General features: G+C 36.7%; 2 protein-coding genes across 17 annotated transcripts in view; both read left to right on the top strand.

Annotated features, from left to right (window-relative positions):
* Nucleotides 1–23556, top strand: part of EIF4G3 (eukaryotic translation initiation factor 4 gamma 3) — a 443721-nt gene that overhangs the window by 19152 nt on the left and 401013 nt on the right. The gene's annotated exons all lie outside the window — the stretch shown is intronic.
* LOC119527831 (single-stranded DNA-binding protein, mitochondrial-like) lies at nucleotides 7320–10230 on the top strand. The gene has a single exon (XM_037828284.1). The coding sequence runs from the start codon at nucleotides 9510–9512 to the stop codon at nucleotides 9954–9956; it is 447 nt and encodes a 148-aa protein (XP_037684212.1). The 5' UTR covers nucleotides 7320–9509; the 3' UTR covers nucleotides 9957–10230.

Consider the following 23556-nt stretch of genomic DNA (forward strand, 5'->3'; position numbering starts at 1 on the left):
GTGCCTTCTCATTTCTGTCTGGATATATTTTTCATCTGTTTTCTTTGTGGTTACCAGGTGGTTAAAATTTAGCATCCTGAATGTATAACAGTCGTATTTGTTTTGATACCAACTTAACTTCAGTAGCACACCTCTCTGTCCCCCCACCATTTTTACCACTGATTTCTTTGTACATTGTATGTCCAAAAGCCTAGATTTATTGTTACTTTTTATGTATTTGTATTTTAGCACCTGTAGGAAGTAAGAAGTGGATTTACGTGCCAAGCAATATACTGCAATAATACTGGCATTATAATTACCCTTATGGTTACCTTTACCTCTGGTCTTTATTTCTTTATTCTGGTTTGAATCACTGTCTAATAGTGTTTTTTGTTTTGTTTTGTTTTGTTTTTTTTTCTTTAAATTGGGTTTATTATTACTGTTTTCCAGTGGGGAGATGCAGTTTGTTTATACCAGCAGCCATGGAGCAAGGGGAATACACAGTTAGTTAGCTATCTGTATGGACAACTGATGAAAGATAAGAATCTCCCTTTAACATTGCTTATAGGGCAGGTCTAGTGGTGATGAACACTCCCTCAGCGTTTGTTTATCTGAGAATGTCTTAATCTCTCTCTCATTTTTGAAAGAGTCATGGAGATAAAATTCTTGTCTGGCAGTTGTTTTCTTTCAGCACTTTAAGTATTTCAACCCACTGCCTCCTTGCCTCCATGGTTTCTAATTGGCACTCAATCTAATTGGTACTCACTTGGATATAACACATTGCTTTTCTCTTCTAGCTTTCAGAACTCTCTCCTTGTCCTTTGCATTATTAGATGGTGTGATCAGTATATGATGAGATGTATTTTTCTGCATGTTTTTCCTGTTTAATGTTCTCTGGGCTTCTTGGGTGTGCATATTCACATCTTTTGCTAAGTTTGGGAGTTCTCTTGTTATTTCTTTGATTATTCCTTCTTTCCCTTTCTCTTTCTTATCCTTCTAGGATTCCCATAATGTGTTTATTGATGTGCTTGATGGTGTTACATAGCTGTCTTCAGCTATTTTTGCTTAGCCTGACTCATTTCTAGTGTCTTGTTTTCAGGTTCAGTAATTCTTTCTTCTCCCATCTCCATTCTGCTCTTGAAACCCTCTTGGGCATTTTTCATTTCAGTTATTATGGTCTTCAACTCCATTAGCTCTTTTGGTTCTTTTTTAAAATTTCTCTTTCCTTAGACTCTCATATTGCGTATTCATTGTTTTCCTGATGTCCGTTAGTTCTTTCTTTGTATTTTCCTTCATCTCCTTGAGCATTTTTAAGGTCAGTTTTTTTAAAGGCTTTGTTTGATATGTCCACATTTTCATCATCTTTGTTGGTGTTTTCTAGATTTTTATCCTCTTCTGTTAGATGGGCCATCATTTCCTGTTTCCTTGTTTTTGTTGCACACTGTAAATTTTAATATTTTAAAATGCTAACTCTGAGATTTATTCCCTGGGTTGTCTGTTTCTTGGTTTTGTAACTAGCTGGTGATAAGACAGATTTTCTTGAGCTTCAGTCCTCCTATCAGGAAGGTCTACCCAAGGCGAATGCATTGTACAGGGTTTTTTCCTGTCTTTCTGTGCCTTTGTCTTGTCCTGAATTTTTTGCTTGTTAGTTTTTTTGAGTTTCCCTGTTTATAAGAGTTTGGTTGTTCTCTCTGTTTCCAGGGGCAGACCTCCCTCTCTGGTGTTGGAAAGTGGTGGGTCTTTGTCCCAGACTGTTGACCACTATAGTTTTTTATACTCCTTTTGATATGAAGATGATTTTGTCTGGAGGGTGAATTCTGGGAGGAGGGCACATGGGAGAGGACTTTCTCAAGTTAATCTTTCCCACCTGAAACAGGGCCATGGATCCATGAAGGGGGCGCAGACCAGCTCCAAAGTGCCCTGGGGAGGGGATCAGGAATGGCTCCAAGAGCCTCTCTGACAGCTTCCCAAAGCTGAGCTTTCCTGGCCTTCCCAGCAAATGCAGCCCTTCAGCTAACTTTCCTGTGCAGCCCTGAGGAAGTGCAGTGTCTTTAAGTGTTTACTCACACTGCCCCTTTACAGGGTGGATTGGAACGATGCCTGCCCTCAGAGCCCCAGTTTCCCGAATTTGTTAGTCAAAAGCCATGTGATCAGTGATTGGCTGTGCCCCCTGATCTTGGGGAGCAGGATTTTTAAGTTCCTTTCTATCAACAGTGTGCTAGCCAGGTGCTGGGCCCTGTGGCATTCTGCTGTGAGAGCGGGGGATGGTCATCAGTAGCCACTGTGCGGAAAGAGCAGTTTACTGTTCTTTGCTGTAATGTATTAGTCTCTTCCTCCCATTCTTCCCTGGATGCTGTACCATGTTCTTTTGGCTTTCCCAGTTTCATGATAGTTGTTTCAGGTAGCTTCTGACTGTTGAATTGTCGTTTTGGTGGAAGGACCGAGTCCTAAAGTTTCCTACTGTGCCATCTTACCACCTAGAATTCTTTTTACATTCTTGATTCAAGTCCTTATTAGATATATGATTTGCAAATGTTTTTTCCTATTCTGTGGGTTGTCTTTTCACTTTCTTGTTAGTGTCCTTTGAAACACAAGGTCCAGTTAATCTTTCTTTCTTCTTTCTTTTTTTTTTTTTAATCTTTTACTTTTGTTGTCTAAGAAGGCTTTGCCTAACCCAAGGTCATGAAGATTTTCTCCTGTGTTTTGTTCTATGAGTTTAATAGTTTTAACTGTTATATTCAGGTCTGTGACCCATTTTGAGTTAATTTTTGTGTATGCTGGTGAGGTATGGGTCCAAATTTATTCTTTTGCATTGTGATATTCAGATGTCTCAGTACCATTTGTTGAAATGACTATTATTTCTAAAATATGCCTTGTTGAGTAAATGAACTTAGACTCTTCTTCTCGTTTGTATAATGCCTGGAAAACAGGAGAACTGCTCAAAAGCAATTCCTATTACTCAGTAATAACTTTTATAAAATATAAGGTGTGAATGTTTGCTTATTTTGCTTTCATGTGAACAATTGAAATTGTGAGTACAGATAAGTTACAGAGTCCTGGTTTATTGTGTTTCACATAGAACATTAGTCCTGTCCTAAAGCATTTATATAGTTTTCAGGTTAAATTTGATTTCTAATTTATTAGGTTATAGCCTTGAACCACACTAATGTACATATTATTATTTTGAAGAAGCAAAATTGGGAAGTATTGCTAACCTTTGTCTAAGAGTACTTTTTGTTATTCAGGCAAAAAGACCATATTAAAGAAGAGGCATTTTATAACCTATCAGGTCTAATAAAAACAGAGTTTATTTATTTTGGGTGATGGTTTTCCACAAGAATCTTTAATGACCTAAATTGAAATATTAAAGTTTGAGGTTGCTGACTTTTAAAAATTATATCTACTTTTTAAGTCTTACCAATTATTATGTCTATCTCTAACTTAGTCTTATTAAATATGCAGAGGAAATGTGTCTCTTAACCTATGAAGAATTTTAATAACATCATGTACCTGATATTGTTGACTTTTTCAGATTAATATATCAAGTAGTTTATATCTTTCATATTTTGTGATTGATCTTGTTCAGAAATGGTATAATTTGGAACCAGTCCAATTTCCTGAGATATCTGCTATTTCAAAAGCAGATAGCAGATGCCTCGACCATGTTACCTTTTATATTATAGTTACTATGGCAGGGGAAGAGGGTGTATTTGAATGTGGTACATTTCAGGCAAGTTAATGAAAGCTGAATGCTGTTCTGGAAAGTCAGTGATTTCATTTTTTTTTTTTTTTTAAAGGAAAAAGTGAATTCTTTTTTATTGCATTAACCTACATTTAACATAAAACTTGCCTTTCTAACTACCTTTAAGTGTACAATTCAAAAGTGTTAATTACTTTTACAATGTTAAACTACCATCACCTCCTTCTATTACTAAAACTTTCATTACACTAAAGAGAAACTTTTTATCCATTGTGCATTAAAGCTCCATTACCCCTCCCCCCAGCCCTTCTTAACTTTTAATCTGCTTTCTGTCTCAGCATCCTTCCTAGCAGTTGTTACTCCAGTTATTTCAAATAAGTAGAATCATGCAGTTTCTGTACTTCTGTGTCAGGCTTATTTCACTTAACATGGTATCTTCAAGCTTCGTCCACATTGTAGCTTGTATAGGAAATTCATTCCTTTTTATGTCTGGATAATTCCATTGCATATATATAACACATTTTGTTTATCCATTTTTCTGTTGATGGACACTTAGATTGTTTCTGCCTTTTGGCTATTGTGAGTAACGCTGCTAGGAACATTGGTATATGTGTTTGTTAGAGTACCCCTTGCTGCTTTCTATTTGAGGTATGTATCTAAGAGTGGAATTGCTTGGTCATATGGTAATTCTATTTTTAACTTTTTGAGTAACCACAAAACTGTTTTCCACAGTGACTGCACCATTTTACATTCCCTGCAGCAATGCACAAAGGTTGTCGTTTCTCTACAACTTTGCCAACAGTGTTATTTTCCATTAATTTTTTTGATTTTGGTAAAATAAACATAATAAAAACCACTTTAGCCATTTTTAAGGGTACTATTCTACATCAAGTACATAGACAATGTTGTATAACCTTCACCATTGTCTATTTCCAGACATTTTCATTATCTCATACAGAAACTCTTACCCATTAAGCAATAATAGTAGCTATCCTAGTGGGTATGAAGTGGTATCACATTGTGGTTTTGATTTGCATTTTCCCAGTGGTTAATGATGTTGAGTCTGTTTTCAGGTGCTTATTGTTGATTTGGGTATCTACTTTGGAGAATTGTCCATTCAAGTCCTTTGCCAATTTAAAATTGGGTTTTTTGTCCTTTTGTTGTTGAGTTGTAGGAGTTTTTTTTATGTATTCTGGTTATTAAACTTTACTAGCTATATAATTTCAAAATTTTCTCTCCCATTTGGTAGGTTGTTTTGTTTTTTTTTTGATGCACAAAGTTTTAAATTTTGATGAAGTCCCATATAGTTTATCTTTTTTTGTTGTTGCTCATGTAGGGATTTAACTTTTGATACCTTCTTTAAAAGGTCATAAAGTATCCAAGCATACATGTATGCATTAACTTATTTTCTCTTTACATATACTAAACACTTAGTACATGAAAAATACATGTTTGAAGGAGATTCTCAAAGACAGTTGATTTTTGTGCTGGAAGGGTGTCTGGGGATCTTCTTATTTTCTGCCCCCCTTCTCTGCCTTTTTTTCCAGAGCCTGAGTTTGGTGAGGGTGGCTTGCCTAGATATCAAGCTTTTGCCAACTCAGACCGATTTGAGAGCTGAATAACATTGACCACTTTGACCTATAAAGAGAGTGACTAGAGTTGTCCTGGTTTGATTGGTAAATTATATGGTCATCCTTCCTAGCAATCATTACTTAGTTTAGGAAATTAGGAGTCTTTATGTTATTTCTAGATTTGTTACTGAAAAGTGTTTTATATTCCTTGGCTCAACAATTTTTATGTAACTTGTAGAAGTCTTTAACATTAGCATGTGAACTAAATAGGAGCAATTATCAAATGCTTTTAACTAACTTTTCATTTTGAACCAATTTTAAACTTACAGAAAAGTTGCCAATTTAGTAGGAAGGGTTCTCATATTCCCTCACCTCCTTTCTGTAATGTTAACATCTTCCACAACCGTGGTATAATTACCAATAACAGGAAATTAACATTGTTGCAATATTATTATTTTTTTTTATTCATTTTATTGAGATATATTCACATACCACGCAATCATACAAAACAAATCGTACATTTGATCACAGTACCATTACATAGTTGTACATTCATTACCAAAATCAATCCCTGACACCCTCATTACCACACACACAAAAATAACCAGAATAATAATTAAAGTGAAAAAGAGCAACTAAAGTAAAAAAGAACACTGGGCGCCCTTGTCTGCTTGTTTGTTTGTTTGTTTCCTTCCCCCACCTTTCCACTCATCCATCCACAAAACTAGACAAACGGGAGTGTGATCCCTATGGCCCCCCCCAATCCCACTGTCCACCCTCATGAGCCACATTTTTATACAATTGTCTTCAAGATTCATGGGTTCTGGGTTGTAGTTTGATAGTTTCAGGTATCTACCACCAGCTACCCCAATTCATTAGAACCTAAAAAGGGTTGTCTATATTGTGCATAAGAGTGCCCACCAGAGTGGCCTCTTGGCTTCTTTTGGAATCTCTCTGCCACTGAAGCGTATTTCATTTCCTTTCACATCCCCCTTTTGGTCAAGAAGATGTTCTCCATCCCACGATTCCGGGTCTGCATTCCTCCCTGGGAGTCCATATTCCCACGTTGCCAGGGAGATTCACTACCCTGGGTGTCTGATCCCACGTAGTGGGGAGGGCAGTGATTTCACCTTTCAAGTTGGCTTAGCTAGAGAGAGAGGGCCACATCTGAGCAACAAAGAGGCATTGGGGAGGAGACTCTTAGGCACAATTATAGGGAGGCCTAGCCTCTCCTTCATTGTTGCAATATTATTAACTAAATTACAGACTTTATTGAAATTTTACCAAAATTTCCACTAATATCCTTTTCCTATTCCAGGATCCCACATTGCATTTAGTTGTTATTTCTCTTTAATCTTTAGTCTTTATATTTAATGATCTTGACACTTTTGAAGATTACTTATTATTTATTTTATAGAATGTCCTTCAGTTTGGGTTTGTTTGATGTTTTCTCATGATTGGAGTGAAGTTATGCATTTTGGCAAGAATGCCACAGAAATTTTCTTTCTTGGTTCATTATACCTCTTGGTCATGATGTTGGCATAGAAATAATCCTTACCTTGATCATTTGGTTAAGTTGGTGTCTGCTGGTTTCTCCATATAGAGTTATTGTCTTTTCCTTTGTAGTTGGGAGATACTGTGAGACTGTGTAAAGTTTGTCCTCAAACTTTGGCCCATTAATTTTAGCAATTGGTGGATCTTGTCTGCAACATTTATTACATTTGCAGTTGCCTAATTGTGATTTTCTATTTCCCTCTTTCCCTTCTGCATTTACTAATTGTAATTCTACTCTGAAGAAGAGCTCTTTCTTTTCCTCCATTTATCTAATTATTTATTTGATAATTTATTTTTGTCCTCATGGATTCATGGATTTTTATTTTCTGTGTGTTAAAATCCTATACTGTCATTATTTGTTTTGTTGCTCAAACTATTCCAGCCTTGGGCATGAGGAGTTCATTCAGGTTGGCTCCTGTGTTCTTTTGACAAAGTTCATTCTTTCATTCTTTTTTTTTTTTTGAACATTTCTTTACTTTCTGGTGCCACAACATGCTCCAGGCTCCAGGCTCATCTTGTATTTTCCTTTCTTCAGTCCTGGAATCAACCACTTCTCCAAGGAGCCCTGGTACTTTTTTATTGGAGAATTATGTTAGGGACCAAGATCTGGGTCATAGGTGTGCCTATTGTTACTGGAGTGTCAGTGCTTCTAGGCCCTCTTAGCAGACAGAACTAGGAAATACGTATATATTTACCCGCACATACATACATACCTATATTTTTGTATCTGTCTGTATATACATTAAAAGCCATGAGTTTATAGAGGATATCTCCAATTCCACTGTAACACAACCTGGTTCACTTTAGCCTTCCCTCTTTCCTTGTTAACTTCTTTCTCCATCGGTGAGAAATCTGGCTCTCATTTTCTGCAGTCTATTTACTAGTATAAACATAAAGTTGTTTAAGAATTGCTAACTACTGTTACTGTCTCCACTTTTTAAAATTTTATTTTGATTTTTAAACTATTATTTTGAAATACTTTCAAACTTATGGGATAGTTACCAAAGTAATACTCACCTCATACAGAGAACTCCAACAGACTCCTATCCACCCAGATAAACAGATCAACCAGTTTTAACATTTTGCCACATTTGCTGTAAAACTGTCCATCACATTATCAATTCATCTGTCTGTCCATCTTTCTGTTTGTCTTTGAGCCCATTTTCTTAACACTTGAGTGTGGGTTCTATACATCATGGTCCTTGAACACCTACTACTGCCATGTATATTTCATAAGAGTAAAGATATTCACTTATGTCTCTACCTTAAGTGCAGTTATCAAGTCCAAGAAATTTAACATTGATACGAAATTTACAGTCTATATTCCATTTTTTTTTCATATGTTCCAGTAATGTCCTTCAAGGCCTTTTCTACTCCTCCATTATTAGATCCAATCCAGGCCCATCTATGCATTTAATTGCTATTGTCTCTTCCATTGCTCTTTTAAAAAATTTATGGGGACATACATATAACATAAATTTTCCCATCTCTACCATTCTCAAGCAATACCATGCAGTGGGATAACTCATGTTCACAGTGTTGCAGTATGCTCACCAGCTTCCACTACTAAAACTTTCCCATGTTCCCTAACAGAAACCCTATGCCCATTATGCATTAACTCCACATTCCCTCTGCTCTCCTGCCTCCCTCCCCTGGCAACCTGTGCTTTAATTTTTGTCTCTATGAGCTTGCATAGTCTCAGATATTTTCTTCCTACTACCATGGAGATTAGATTTTTAACTTCTGATACTATGGTCTTCAGCTCTATTTGGTTCATTTTCATAATTTCTAGTTGTCTGTTGATATTCTCTTTGTGTTCATCTATTGTTTTTTTGATTTCCTTTAGTTGTTTGTTTATGCTTTCCTTTAGCTCTTTGAGCATATGTAGGACCATTTTTTACAAGTCTTAGTCTGGTATGTCCCAGATCTGGTCCTCCTCATTGATGGTTTCTAATGCTTCAGTCTTCTTTGCCTTGGCTATCACTTCCTGTTTCTTTGTATGTTTTGTAATCTTTTGTTGAGACATGGACATTTTGATATTTAAGTGATGTTTTGCTGCTGGAATTTAGACTCTGAGTTGTCTGTTCCTTAAGCTTATGTCCTGGTAGTGTTATGATAGAATTTTCCTTGATTGCCAAAACCTATCAAAAAAAAAAAAAAAAAAAAAGGAAAACAGCCCCATCTTTCTCAGTCTTTGCAGATTAACATTCAGGGTTTATGCACACTGGGAGTATAGAGAATATTTCTAGGGGCCTCCCTGATTCTTTCTGTGCATGCATCTTGTCATGGACATGGATGAGTGGCCCTAGAATCCCCTTATTTACACAGTTCCAAATGTCTCCTCTTTCCTAGGAGAGTTTCGTGGCAGTCACAGGCACTGCAGTGTATGTCCTACAGCTGGTAATCTCTTATTCCAAGCAGCATGACTTAACTGATCTCTCACACCATTTTTGTTTTAGTTTTTTTAATACTTTTTTTATTGTGAAATTAAGAAATATACATAACAGTGATAACTTTCAAAGTGTGATTTAACAAGTAGTTAGACCTTCCTTGTGTGAGCCTTGTGTCCTCTGTTCACCCAGAACTGTTTCCGTGGCTGGAGATTGTGGGGTGGGAGCATCAGGAGCGGTTTAGAGAAGAAGGGAAGGAAAAGACTACATGTTAGATTAAGAAAAGAAAATAGAAAAGAAAAGAAAATAGAAACCATGTTTCGAAGACCTGTATTACAGGTACTTCATCAATTTGTAAGACGCGAGTCTGAAGTAGCTAGCAGTTTGGTTCTTGAAAGATCTCTAAATCGAGTGCAGTTACTTGGGCGAGTGGGTCAGGACCCTGTCATGAGACAGGTGGAAGGAAAAAATCCAGTCACGATATTTTCTCTAGCAACAAATGAGATGTGGCGGTCAGGGGAAAGTGAAGTGTACCAAATGGGTGATGTCAGTCAGAAGACAGCATGGCACAGAATATCAGTGTTCTGGCCAGGCCTCAGAGATGCAGCATATCAGTATGTAAAAAAGGGGTCACAAATTTATGTGGAAGGAAAAATAGACTATGGTGAATACACGGATAAAAATAATGTGAGACGACAGGCAACAACAGTCATAGCTGATAACATTATATTTCTGAGTGACCAGACAAAAGAGAAGGCATAGAATGGATGATTCTTCTTTGGCTGTTGATTGGTCTCATTTCCAAATCATGTATAGTCTTTATAGTTTCTAAGGAAAAGAATTAAAACATTCTTTTATATTAAAAACAAAACAAAACAAAACAAAACAAAACAAAAACACAAGTAGTTAGAGAGCAAATCTCAAAGAATGTTATGGGTTACATTTCTACCTTTTCAGTTATTTCTTTCTAGCTATTCTAATACCCTAGCATCTAAAAAAAAAAAAAAAAAAGACCACCAAAACCACAATTTATATAGAGACTCAGTATTCGTAATCTTTTGTTAAATCTTGTCTTATCTGTTGCTACCCCTTCCTCTTGTTTAATCACTTTCTCGATCCTCAGGGGTATCTAGGCAGTGATCACCCTAACTTGTTCATATTGGAAAGGGGTGTCAACATTATGGGGAAGGTAGCTACATCTGATTGTTGTTCTTTAAGTTGCTGTTGCCTCTGGGTTTTAGGCCTTGACTGGCATAGGAACACTCTGGTGGATTTAAATTTCTGAGAGGTAAACTTAGTGAGTGAAACTTTTGTAGGGTCTCAGATAGGGACTGAGGTATTTTGGGATTGCTGTTGGTTAGGGCATGGCACATTGTGACCATTTGGGCTAGCTAGCTGGAGATTGCATAAGAGAAACCTCCAGGATAGCCTCTCGATTCTATTTGAAATATCTTAGCCACTGTAATCTTGTTTTGTTACCTTTCTTTTCCCCCTTTTGGTCAAGAAGCTATTTTCAGCCCCTCGATACCAGGACCAGGCTCATTCCTGGGAGTTGTGTCCCATGTCGCCAGGGAGGTTCATTCCCCTGGGACTCATGTCCCAACTAGGGGGGAGGTTAATGAATTTATTTGCTGATTTGGGCTTAGAGAGAGAAAGACCACATCTGAGCAACAAAAGAGGTTCTCTGGAGGTGCCTCTTAGGCAGAATTATAGGAAGGCTTAGCGTCCCTTTTACAGCCCTAAATTTCACAAGCAAGATTCAAGATCACGGGCTTGAGTTATTAAATAGGGGGATCCTAATTATCACTCTCAATTTTAAGCAATTATCATAACAGAAAACATCCTAGAGCTCTTATCAGCTGCTAATTATTCATCCCTCGTGTTAGTGTAGCACTGTTAAGATATTCCTATTAAATATAGTCTATATATATATAATGGGTAGTTTTTCCATATACCACTGTGTTTCCACGGTGTTCTTTAGGAGAGCTCAGTGAACTGCCTTCTAGAGCAGGGCAAGTTCTGAGATGGTAAATTCCTCAGGCCACCACCAGACTGATTGGGTTGGACATACATGTTTTCAATATGTGCATGAGGGTCACTCTGTTCCCCCTGGAACCAGGACAAGGGATCTGCACTAGGAACACTTGGTGGCTGTGTGTTGAGCCAATGATGGATGGGGGAGGGACCATCCAGGGCTCCTGAGATCTGTTGTTTTTATGTAGCCTTTTTATTGATTCTGAGCTCACCGAGTTACTCCAGTCTTTTAACTGTTAAAAGCTCTTAGAAGCTCCAGTAAACATGTTCGTGCTGTTTGTTCTGCATGTTCTTGTTGTTCTTTGAAAGCATCCATGCAGTTTGGAGCCCTGAAGTGTGTCACTCCACCATCTTGATCGGGGTAGGGCCCCACGTTTTTGTGAATATGTGGAACATTATTCTTTTTCTAAGAGTTGGAGTTGTAGAGAAAAGACATACTCAAAGAAGTGTTACTCTCTCCCATCCTTGTTACACTGTTCATATTTCCTCCTTTCCACACCTTTCCCACCTACCCCTGTAGGTAACCAATCTCTTTAATTTCTGGATAATCCTTTCTGTATTTCTTTTGTACTAATGGGGGATATCTGTTCCTTTTCTTATACCCCCTTCTTTCTTACATGAAGAAAGCATCCTGTAGATACTTTTTTGGGCTTTGCTTTTCTTAAATTAAAATTACATCCTGTTGAATCACTCTGTTTAGTTTATAGAGATGGTTCTCTTTTTTTTTTTTATAGTTGCGGAGTAGTACATTGTGTGCATGTACTCTATGAGCATTCAACCACTCCTATGTGTATCTGCATGTGAGTTGTTTCTCATAGCTTTGCAGTTAAAAAAATGCTGCAATGAATAACCTCAGGCATATGTGTTTTCTTATTGCAGATTTATCTTCAGAGTAGGTTTCAAATAAATATGTAACTATTTAACACCTTCTGAAATGTTATATCCTGTTTTATGTATTTAATGATTAAGTATACTATGTTTGTCTTGTTTTCATTTAACATTTTTTTCTTATATCTTCCATTAATTTAATCTGTATAATTATCATAAATAGCTGTTTAATAGTTTACCTTACTATAGCACAGGTTGCTTAATTTCCCAGTTAACTGGATATTTGATTGTTTTTATTACTTTGCTGTAAGCATCTTGTCAAGAAGATTTGGGCATTAGCTGGGAAATTGAGCCAGTTGACCTCTTCTTGCCTTGAAATTCTGAGAGTTTATGAAATAACTTGTTTTATTCTTGAGAGTCTTTTCCTTTGGCTTCATTCCCAAAAGTGAATTCAGATGCATGATACTGTGATGGTTTTTCCTGTCTGCCAGAAAGATGATATCAATTTATAAGGCTACTAACTTAATAATTTTCTCTTTGGGAAAGAACTCTAGTGTATTTTGAATAGACTCAGATTGCTTAGTTTCTCTTCTAGGTGATTTGGAATATCTTTTTTTTTTAATGCATTTTTAAAAATTGCGAACTTTAACGTATATACATAACAATGATAACTTTCAAAGTATGTTTTAACAAGTAGAGAGTAATTTCAAAGAATGTCATGGGTCACAGTTCCACAACTTCAGCTATTTCCATCATTGTAAAATATAACATACATACAGAAAGGTGTTAACTTTTGATGTACAGTTCAATAAGCAGTTATATAGGTAATTTCAAAAATTGTTATGGGTTGCAGTTACAGTTTCAGTTCTTTCCTTATGCAGCATAAGGTATATACAGAAAGGTAAAGACTTTCAAAGCACAATTCAATGAGTAGCTATAGAGCAAATTTCAAAGGATGTTATAGGTTACAATTCCACCATGTCATCTACTCTTCTAGGTGATTTTTATCCAGAAAACCTCTGAAGCAGAAAATTATACTCAGAGGATTAATTTCCCAAGGTAACTTTTTTTTTTTTTTTTATACTCCCTTGATTCAGGAACTTAAAAACAATACCAAAAATGGTAAAGTGGGCCAAGTTCCATGAACTACTTAATATGGGATATAAAGCAATTGTGCTAGTTTGTACATACTATGTCCCCCAGAAAAAGCCATGTTCTTTGATGCAATCTTGTGGGGGCAGATTGGTTAATCTTTTTGATTAGGATGTGACTTTTTTTTTTTTTAATTAAATTCAGTTTTTTTTTTGAGGTATATTCACATACCATACAATCATCCATGGTATACAGTCACCTGTTCACAGTACCATCATATAGTTATGCATTCATCACCCCAATCTATTTTTGAACATTTTCCTTTTCCAGAAAGAATCAGAAAATTAATGGAAGAAAAAGTAAAAAAGAACACCCAAACCATCCCCCCCATCCCACTCTATTTTTCATTTAGTTTTTATCCACATTTTTCTACTCATCCATCCATACACTGGATAAAGGGAGTGTGATCCATAAGCCTTTCACATTCGCACTGTCACTGCTTGTAAGCTACATTGTTACACAATCATCTTCATGAGTCAAGGCTACTGGGTTGGAGTTTGATAGTTTCAGGTATTTGCTTCTAGCTGTTTCAATACATTAAAACTACCAGAGTGACCTCTCCGCTCCATTTGAAATCTCTCAGCCACTGAAACTTTGTTTCATTTCTCATTCCCTTTTGGTCAAGAAGATGTTCTCAATTCCATGATGCTATGTCCCGATTCATCCCCAGGAGTCATATCCTGTGTTGCCAGGGAGATTTACATAGGGTGTGACCTTTTGATTGGATATTTCCATGGAGATATGACCCACCCAACTGTGGGTGACGACTTTGGTTGGATAATTTCCATGGAGGTGTTACCCCATCCATACAGGGTGGGTCTGAATTAAATCACTGGAGGCATGTAAATGAACTGACAAACAGAAGGAACTCCGTGCAGCTGTGAGTGACATTTTGAAGAGGAGCTGCAGCTAAGAGAGGACAAAATGCCCCAAGAGCAACATTTTGGAGAACCCGTTTTGAAACACAACCTAGGAGCAAGCAGACGCCAGTCACGTGCCTTACGAGCTAACAGAGGTTTTCCGGATGCCAATGGCCATCCTTCAGTGAAGGTACCCTGTTGTTGATGCTTTACCTTGGACACTTTATGGACACTTTGGTTAACGTTGTAACCAAAGAAACTGCCTTTGTAAAAGCCAGTCCATTTCTGGTGGTTTGCAAAATGGCAGCATTAGCAAACCGGAACAGCAATTAAAGACCCAGTAAAGAGAAAAAGACAATTTTAGATCCAAAGAATTAAAAAAAGTATGTTTTGGGGGAGAAGTAGGGGTGTACAGGAAAATATAAAACAATTCCACACTTAAAAGGATAGGAGGGAAGCTCTTCATTCATTTCATCATTTCCTTTCAGGATTTTTTTAAGTTGTGTTTGTAATCTAACAGCTTTGATATTTCTGTCTAAGTGTCCAGGGTTATTCTCTTAGTTTATCCCAGGGCAAACTCTGGGCTTCATCTCTTAGCTAAATGTCCTCCTGTCTGCATCTCCAAGCATGTCTAAGCATCAGCGTCAGCTTTTAGCTTCTCTGCAAAATGTCCCATTTAGCAAGTCGGCACTCCTTCTGTCTGTGAACTCTTTTAATAGTACTCTAGTGATTTAATTAAGACCCACACTAAATGGGTGGGGTAACACCTCCATGGAAATAATCTAATGAATAATACTACATCTCCATGGAAACAACCTAATCCAAATATCCCACAAGATTGAATTAAAAGAGTATGGCTTTTTCTGGGGGACATAGTATATACAAACCGGCACACGGACCTAAGAGTCTGAAGCCTGGAGATATGAATTGTAACACAGTGAGCCTATGTGATAGACAATTTCCTTAACCTCCTTGAGCCCCAGTTTTCCCATCTCTAAAATGGATAAAATAGGAGTTTTTTAGAGGATTGTGGTAAGGATTAATGGGATAATGAAAGAGAAAATACTTTGTAAGCTTTAAAATATGATGTAGTTTATAAGGCAGTAACATTAGTTGTTTCTGTCCAGGGACATGTACTTGACTTATGTGACATGATAAATACTGTACAAAAAGCAGTTGCTACTGTTTATCAAAGTTTTTTTGTGGAAACAATTTGAGAATTTAAATAGTTGTTTTTTTTTTTTTTATGGTTCTCATTTGTCATTTTCATTATTTTTAACAGTTTTTGGTCTGAGTTCAGTTTATCACAGCATATCATGTGTAATTATTATTTTTTTTCATCTTTGAGCTTGGCCGGCATATGAGTTTCCTAAGAATCATGTTCACAATTCATATTATTATTCAGATTTATAAAAGATGCCTTATATTAGCAGAGTAGAATGTGCAGAGGTATTTTTTTTTTTTCTCTCCCATTAGCCTTTTAGTGTATGGGACATGAATTTGAAGGGCCTTTTATGTTTAGGTTGTATTGGGACGTGCTTATCCAGTATCTTTACTTCATATATAACAATTTTGTATAGTCAGAGGATGTAGGTGTTTTACATTCTTTGAATTTGTGTAATAGTAAATTTTCTTGATGGGACTTAAGGCAAAAAGGTGTACTCTTGCTATCCCTATATAGAAACCAGAATAAACAGAACAAAATAAACAAAAACCTATTCTGTTTTATTGGTTTAAATCTTGAATGCCAGGTTAGGTGAATTGTTTTACTTTAAGGAGCTAAACTGAAATAGAAATGTGGTCATCATAAGTTACAGTTCCTGTGCACATTTAAAATAAAAAACCCTTTTCTTAAATTAGCTATATATTTATCAAGTACAGAATCTAGGTACAGAAAGGAAGTTTATCCATATTTTTAGTGAAATCGAAGGTTTTGGTCTGTTTATAAGGGGCAGAATATGTGAAAATTAGTGTCAAGGTATGGACAATTGTGTACAGTCTCCAATTAGCCAAATAGCCTTCAAAACATAATTCTGGTCATTCTTTCTGATTTTTCTCAGAATGTTTGGGGACAAAAGTCATCCTTTCTTTGTCTTCCAGAATCACATTTATAAAAGTAGCTTAGATCACCTGAAACTCAGATCTAGAGCTCGGCAGATATGAATGTCAGTATTAGTGCATACAGCAACTGTTAAGAAAAAAAAAAGCTGAAGAAGATCCCAGACTTCAATTAGTGATATGAATGAAGCAGATCTGGTTAAGGCTAGGGCAAACTGGGCCAAAGGGTAAAGTTCGAAACTGACTGTGTTTTAAAACTACAACTTCCATGTGAGACCAAGGGAAGAGATGTCTATTTGGTGCAGGTTCTGTATTTTCTAAACAGTATAACTCTGCAGTTGGTTTGTTCAAACACCACAGTTGCATGGAACTTTGAATAGAAAGTGAGATACGGTAGGTTAGTATAGGTTGGAATGAAATAGTGACATATCCCAAAATAATTTGGGCAGAGAATAAAAATATATTTACAGGGCCCCCCTGAGGAGCTGGGGAAAAGTGCAGAAGTGTTGGACTTCCTCACCAGGACTGATGCTGATGTTGTCACAAACATTAGGACTGGTGGTTTGATGTGCTGAGCCCTCTATCATGGGACTTGCCCTTATGAAGCTCTTTACTGCAAAGGAGAGTCTAAACTTGCATATAATTGTGCCTAAGAGTCTCCCCCTGAGTTCTTTGTTGCTCAGATGTGGCCCTCTCCCTCTGTCTTACTGAGCCACCTCAGCAGGTGAACTCACTGCCCTCCCCCCTACATGAGACTCGACTCCCAGGGGTGTAAATCTCCCTGACAACGCAGGATATGACTCCCGGGGATGAATCTGGACCCAGCATTGTGGGATTGAGCATATCTTCTTGACCAAAAGGGCAATGCAAAATGAGATGAAATAGTTTCAGTGGCTGAGTGATTTCAAATGGAGTCAAGAGGTCACTCTGGTGGGCATTCTTATGCGCTATATAGATAGCACCTCTTAGGTTTTAATGTATTGGAATAGCTAGAAGTAAATACCTGAAACTCTCAAACTCCAACCCAGTAGTCTGAACTTCTGAAAGTGATTGTATAACAGTGTAGATTACAAGGGATGACAGTGTGATTGTGAAAACCTTGTGGATCACACTCCCTTTATGTAGTGTATGGATGGACGAGTAGAAAAATGGGGGAGAAAAACTGAATGAAAAATAGGGTGGGATGGGGGGGATGATTTGGGTGTTCTTTTTTACTTTTATTTTTTATTCTGATTCTGATTCTTTCTGATGTAAGGAAAATGTTCAGAAACAGATTGTGGTGATGAATGTATAACTGTATAATGATGCTGTGAACAGTTGATTGTACACCGTAGATGACTTTATGGTATGTGAATATATTTCAATAAAGCTGAATTTAATTAAAAAAGAAAAGAAAAAAAGTAGCTTAGGTTCTATTCAGCTGAAGATTTAGCTAAATGAAAAAGGAAAACTAATAGTGGTAAGGTGAGGATACTCAAGGGAGAAAGAAAACAAAACAGAACTGGTGGAATCTTGAGAAAGTAAGAGAATTGGAAAAAGAAGGGTAATATTGGTCATTAAGTCAACACAGTGCCTGATGCTTAGTAGGCACAAAATGATTATTGAATGACCAAAGGAGCAAGTGTTTATTAAATAATAGCATGTGCCAGCTGTTGAAGGAGATACAAAGACCTGAGATGTGATCTCTGCTCCTTTAGGTACTCCCATCAAACAGTTAAAGAATTTAAGGTACTCTGTAAGTAGAGGTAGGAGACTAGAGGCCTGAAAGATGAGTGAGGACTAGAGGAATAAGAAGTAGAATTTGATTAGACCCAAAGTTATTGGAAAAGAACATTTACAGTTCAGGGAAATGGCATTAGCAAAGACCTGGTCAGCAGCTGGGGAATAGTGTGTTTGAGGTAGTCAGAAGACCAGATTGGCTGGAAATGGAGAGAGATAAATGTGTAGTATATGTTACAGTTTTGGAGAACCTTTGAATATCTAGGTCAATAATGTATACTTTTATTCTGTAACAAGTGGAGGATTTTAAAGAGGTTTTTAGAAGTTTTGGTCTTTATAGGAAGATGAGGATGATTGTGCTAGATGAATTGAGATGGACATGAGGCATGGAGACTGTACGAGGCCATTGAAGGTTTTTGAAAAGTTTTGCTGGTGCATACTGGTCTAGGGGGAAATGAAAAAGAAGGGATGATCATGAAAGCTACAATAAAGGAAGAAGGATAGGGTTTGAATATCCTTCATGAAAGAAAGAAAAGAGTTAAAACTGATTTTGAGACTTTGAGACTGGAAAATGGTGCTGTCATTGAGGGAATAAGAAAAATGTATGATTCTCTAATTGTATGTTTTGAGATAGTGGGCAGATAAATTCAGTTTAGGACATGTGTTTCAAATGAATGGAATGTCTTATTTATTTAACAAATCAATGGAGATATCTGAGATGTTTAGAAATAGAGAAATGGAAGTCAGATGAGATAAATTTGGAAAAACAAATTTACAAAAATAGAGGCATAACAGAGTGAGTGAAGAGAAAAGCAAAGTTACCTAGGAGTCTGTGCAGTGACCAGCGATTTGAGGAGGATGAGGAAGCTACAGAAAAGAGGAAGAAGTTACTAAGAGGAAAGAAGAAAACCAAGAAAGCACAGGCTTTAAGCTTTCCAGATTAGATTCTGTGCTGGTTTGGATGTATTATGTCCCCCCAAACACCATTATCTTTGATGCAGTCTTGTGTGGGCAGGAAACAAATTGGTGTTGATTGGGTTGGAGACTTGTAGATGTTTCCATGGAGATTTAAGCACTCAACTGTGGGCGAGATCTTTTATTGGATAATTTCCATGGCGTGTGGCCCTGCCCATTCAGTATGGGCCTTGATTAGTTTACTAGAACACTATATAAATTCAGACAGAGGAAGTGAGCTTGCTACAGCCAGGAGGGACACTTTGAAGAATGCACAGAAGCTGAGAGAGTAGCTGCAGATGAGAGACAGTTCGACGACGACTGTTGAGAGCAGACTCTTGCTCCGGAGAAGCTAAGAGAGGACAAACACCCCAAGAGCAACTGAGAGTGATATTTTTGAGGAACTGCAGTCCAGAGAGGAACGTCCTGGGAGAAAGCCATTTTGAAACCAGAATTTTGGAGCAGACGTCAGCCACGTGCCTTCCCAGGTAACAGGCTTTCCGGACACCATTGGCCATCCTCCAGGGAAGGTACTCAATTGTTGATGCGTTACCTTGGACACTTTATGGCCTTAAAACTGAATATGTGTAACCAAATAAACCCCCTTTTGTTATAAAAGCCAATCCATTTCTGGTGTTTTGTATTCAGGCAGCATTAGCAACTGGAACAGATTCCTACTGAACTTTGTTTATGTAGTTGTAGAAAGTGACATTTAATACTTGATAGGTAGCCCTTGGATTAAAACTGAACTCTCCCCTAAGTAATGATACATTCAAGAAATATTGGGGACCACAGAGAAGTTCCTTCCTATGTTTCTTTCGAAGCATAAAATTAGTCATTGAAGCACTTTGGTTTGGGTAGTTGTATTTAAATCTACACTTTTGCTTATTTTCTGTAATAATCACATATTTTATAATAAAAAAACGTTAAAAATAATATTAAATCACTTACCGTCTCTTGGCTACTCAGTCTGCTCTTGGGGTTCTGGGCAGCATTTATTATGAAATCATTAATTGGAGTTCACACTTTTCAATGAATTGTCTTAATATGCTTTTTGGGAATTAAGCATGTATCGATAAACGTGGTATTACCACCCTGAACTGATGTTTTAGTTAGCTTGTCTGTGCCTCATTATTGTAGATTGATCTATAATTTCTTAAGCTTTTTGAAATAACGAAAATAGCTTAGTCCAATATTTGTACCAGCTGGGAGCTGGTGATTTGATAAGATGTTTTCTATGAAATGTAGAATGAAGCAGAGTTGAGATACTCTCCCCATAGGTTCTAAAGAAAAATCTACTTTCTTGCTTATGTATTCTGGTTTAAGCACTGAGGAATTAGAAATAAGGCATAGTCTTTGCTGTTGAGAAGCTTATAGTCCTCATGTTGGAGACAGGTATGTAAAAAGATAGGTAAACAGTAATCAGTAAACATTGAACCCTATGGGATATCTGAGGAGAGGCACTTAATTTGAGGGGGTGTGGAGGGGGTTGAGGGTGGGTGAACGAGGACTGGGAAGAATGAGGAAATTCAAAGTCTTCTTGTGGAAGGTGACAGCTCAAAGCTGAGTTTGGAAGGATAAACAAACTATATGAAGAAGCAGTGGGATAAAGTGTATTCCAACCAGGGCACAAGACATACAGGGCAGTGAAATGTGACTTGTTCATTATTGCTAGAGCAAGTCTTTGGAGGGGAGAGGTAGACGATAATCAGAGCAACACACCATGTAAGCTATACTAAGGAGCTTGGATTTCACTTAGATGACTTTGGGGAGCCATCAGAGCTGTAGGCTAGGGAATAATATGGTTAATTTTTGTTTTGGAAAGACTCCTCTGGAAGGTTGTTTGGAGGGAGGGGTAGGTTATTGTAGTGTTGTAGTAAATAATTCAAATCCAAGATAGGTGGGTGTAACAGGAGTTTTACTTGGAGACTTTGCGATAGATTATATATACTTTTCTTCAGTTTGTTTATCTTTTTATCATCAATTTTCCAAATTTATGAAACATGCTAGATATTTTTGTTTGAGAAAATTTGGAGCTAGGTAAATTTCCAAGGTTGCTTCCTAACCTACATTTAAGGTTCCCTTAGGTTTTATGTATTTTCAAAAGCAGGTATAGTGCTGGTTAAAAGTTTCAGCATTTGTTTACAGTTAGCGCATGATTAGCAATATATAGTTTATAAGCAAGTAAAAAAAAGACATTGTCTTGGTTACTCACATGATGGGACACATTAGAGTGGAAGTACATGGGAGTCTAAAATTAGGGCATATATTTGCAAATATACATATATACATTTATGTGTGTGTGTTTATATACATGTGTATGTATGTATGTAACCTTGTTCAGCTAGGAATTTGGAATATTAGGGGCTTCCGTTGGGATGCAAGGAGAAATTATCTAGTGTTCTGGGTGTAATACCTAGATAAATCTTTGGATGTTAAACCAGAAAACATTTAGGAAGGTGTTCCTCCGTCCAATCCTTCATTAGAAATCAAAACTTTGAAAAAGACTTGAACCATTTTGGCTCTGGGATGTGAAACTGAGTTGAAAATACTCAAAACTGGAACAAGAGAAAGTTATTCCCTTGAGCTTTTCAGGTTGCCTGACCACTGTGGCTCTTACAAATTGGAGATTAACAATTCATATTTTATCAGCTTGTTTTCATTTCCTTTCTCTGTGCTTTACATAGTTAACAGCATTTGTAAGTGTGATGTTTTTAAAAAATTACTCTGTCTTGTTTTTTCTTATTGGAAGCACGTTTCCTGTGTCTGAGCATGTATAACATTATGAGTCTATGTAGATACCCAGATTATTGAAACCAGAGGCACATCCCTGTTTTCAAGAATGTTTTCTGAATGTTGTATTATCCCTTTTCCAGTTTGGACATCTTCAGAAATGAACAGATTCTGTTAAACTGGTAACCTTGGTTTTCCACTTTTAATGTGTAGATTTTGGTGGATAGGCACTCATATTAGTTCTACTATGCTAAAAGAGATTGCTGGCTGTGCTTTAGGAGCTGCTAGCAAAGTCTGATATTTCTTAATCCTTAACTAAGAAAAATGGGGCTTGCTGACAGTAGGCACTTTTACCAGCCTGTGAAACCCATCAGTTCAGCAGTGTAAACAATGGCAGCTGTCTTTTGCTGGTTTCTCTGTTGTTCCAAGTATAATGGAACTGCTTCTTACAAATGGTTTCACCTGCTGACTCATCTTCCAGCCCCTTAGCAATTTAAGTATCCAGCATTGTTTAATGCTGGGATTGAGACTAAAAAGAACCAGAGTCTTAGAATATTAGGACTGGAATGGATCATGAAAATCCCCTAATTCAGCACCTTCTCAGGTGGCCTCAAGTATCAACAAGAAGTGTCACTGTGGCAGATACCATAGTGTAGTTATGAGAATTAGTGATACTGCTATCTATTGAAGTGCCATTAGAGGCTTGTGAATGAGCAAGGGTTCTTTTCTGTCTAGGAATCCTTAAGATGTAGTACTAATTTTCAGCTTCCCTCAAAAATAACGCATTATTCTGAAAGTAACTGAAAATTGCTAGTACAGGAAAAATGCACACTTAATACCTGCTCAACACTTCAGGAGGAATGTGGGAAGACATAAAAAGAAAGTCTGGCTGTTGTCTTTGAAAATTGTCCAGTCTAATTAGAAAATATTTGAGAAAGGGTTAGAGAATATTTAGTAGTCAACTTATAAACAAGTATATAAAGATGGATTTACTGATATTAACATTGTGCAAGTGGCATATATAAACTTCAGTTAGCTCTTTGGGCAGTGGTTCAGATATTTGATGCAAAAAAAATCACTTGCAGAAATAGTTAAAAATTCCCATGTATTTTAATTCTGTAGATTGGGATGCAAATATTCCACAGAGAACATAGTGAGAGATGTTGACTAAAAAACAATGTTTTTCAAAAAATTTTTTTGGTGTCAAGAGTCCTTTTCATTAAAAATTAATAAAAATTGAGGACATCAAGGGCTTTTAGAAAATTTTTATGTGGCCTATAATTTGCTGATTTTTATGGTAATAGAAATTAAAACAAAATTTAATGATACTTATTAATTAATTTTTTTACAGATACCACTATTTATTTTGTTTTTTTAAGTTTACATGTAGCATTTATTTTTTTATAATTCAATTTTATTGAGATATTTTCACATACCATACAGTCATACAAAGCATACAATCAGTTGTTCACAGTACCACTATATAGTTGTGCATCCGTCACCACAATTAATTTTTGAACATTTTCATTACCACACACACAAAAGTAATAAGAATAAAAATTAAAGTGAAAAAGAACAATTAAAGTAAAAAAGATCACTGGGTGCTTTTTGTTTTGTTTTGTTTTTCTCCCCCGTTTTTCTATTTATCCATCCATACACTGGACAAAGGGGAGTGTGATCCACATGGCTTTCCCAGTCACATTGTCACCCGTCATAAGCTACATTCTTATACAATCGTCTTCAAGATTCAGTGGTTTTGGGTTGTAGTTTGATAGTTTCAGGTGTTTACTGCTAGCTATTCCAATTCATTAGAACCTAAAAAGGGTTATCTATATTATGTGTAAGAGTGCCCACCGGACTGACCTCTCGGCTCCTTTTGGAATCTCTCAGCCACTGAAATTAAAATAATAAATCCATTATATGTTAACATTAGTAACTTAAAAAAATAATATTTTTTACTGTAGAATATAACATATATACGTAGAAGTGATAACTTTCCAAGTGCAGTTTAACAAGTAGATAGC

The sequence above is a fragment of the Choloepus didactylus genome, chromosome 2 (genome assembly GCF_015220235.1).
Source record: "Choloepus didactylus isolate mChoDid1 chromosome 2, mChoDid1.pri, whole genome shotgun sequence".
Classification (NCBI taxonomy): domain Eukaryota; kingdom Metazoa; phylum Chordata; class Mammalia; order Pilosa; family Megalonychidae; genus Choloepus; species Choloepus didactylus.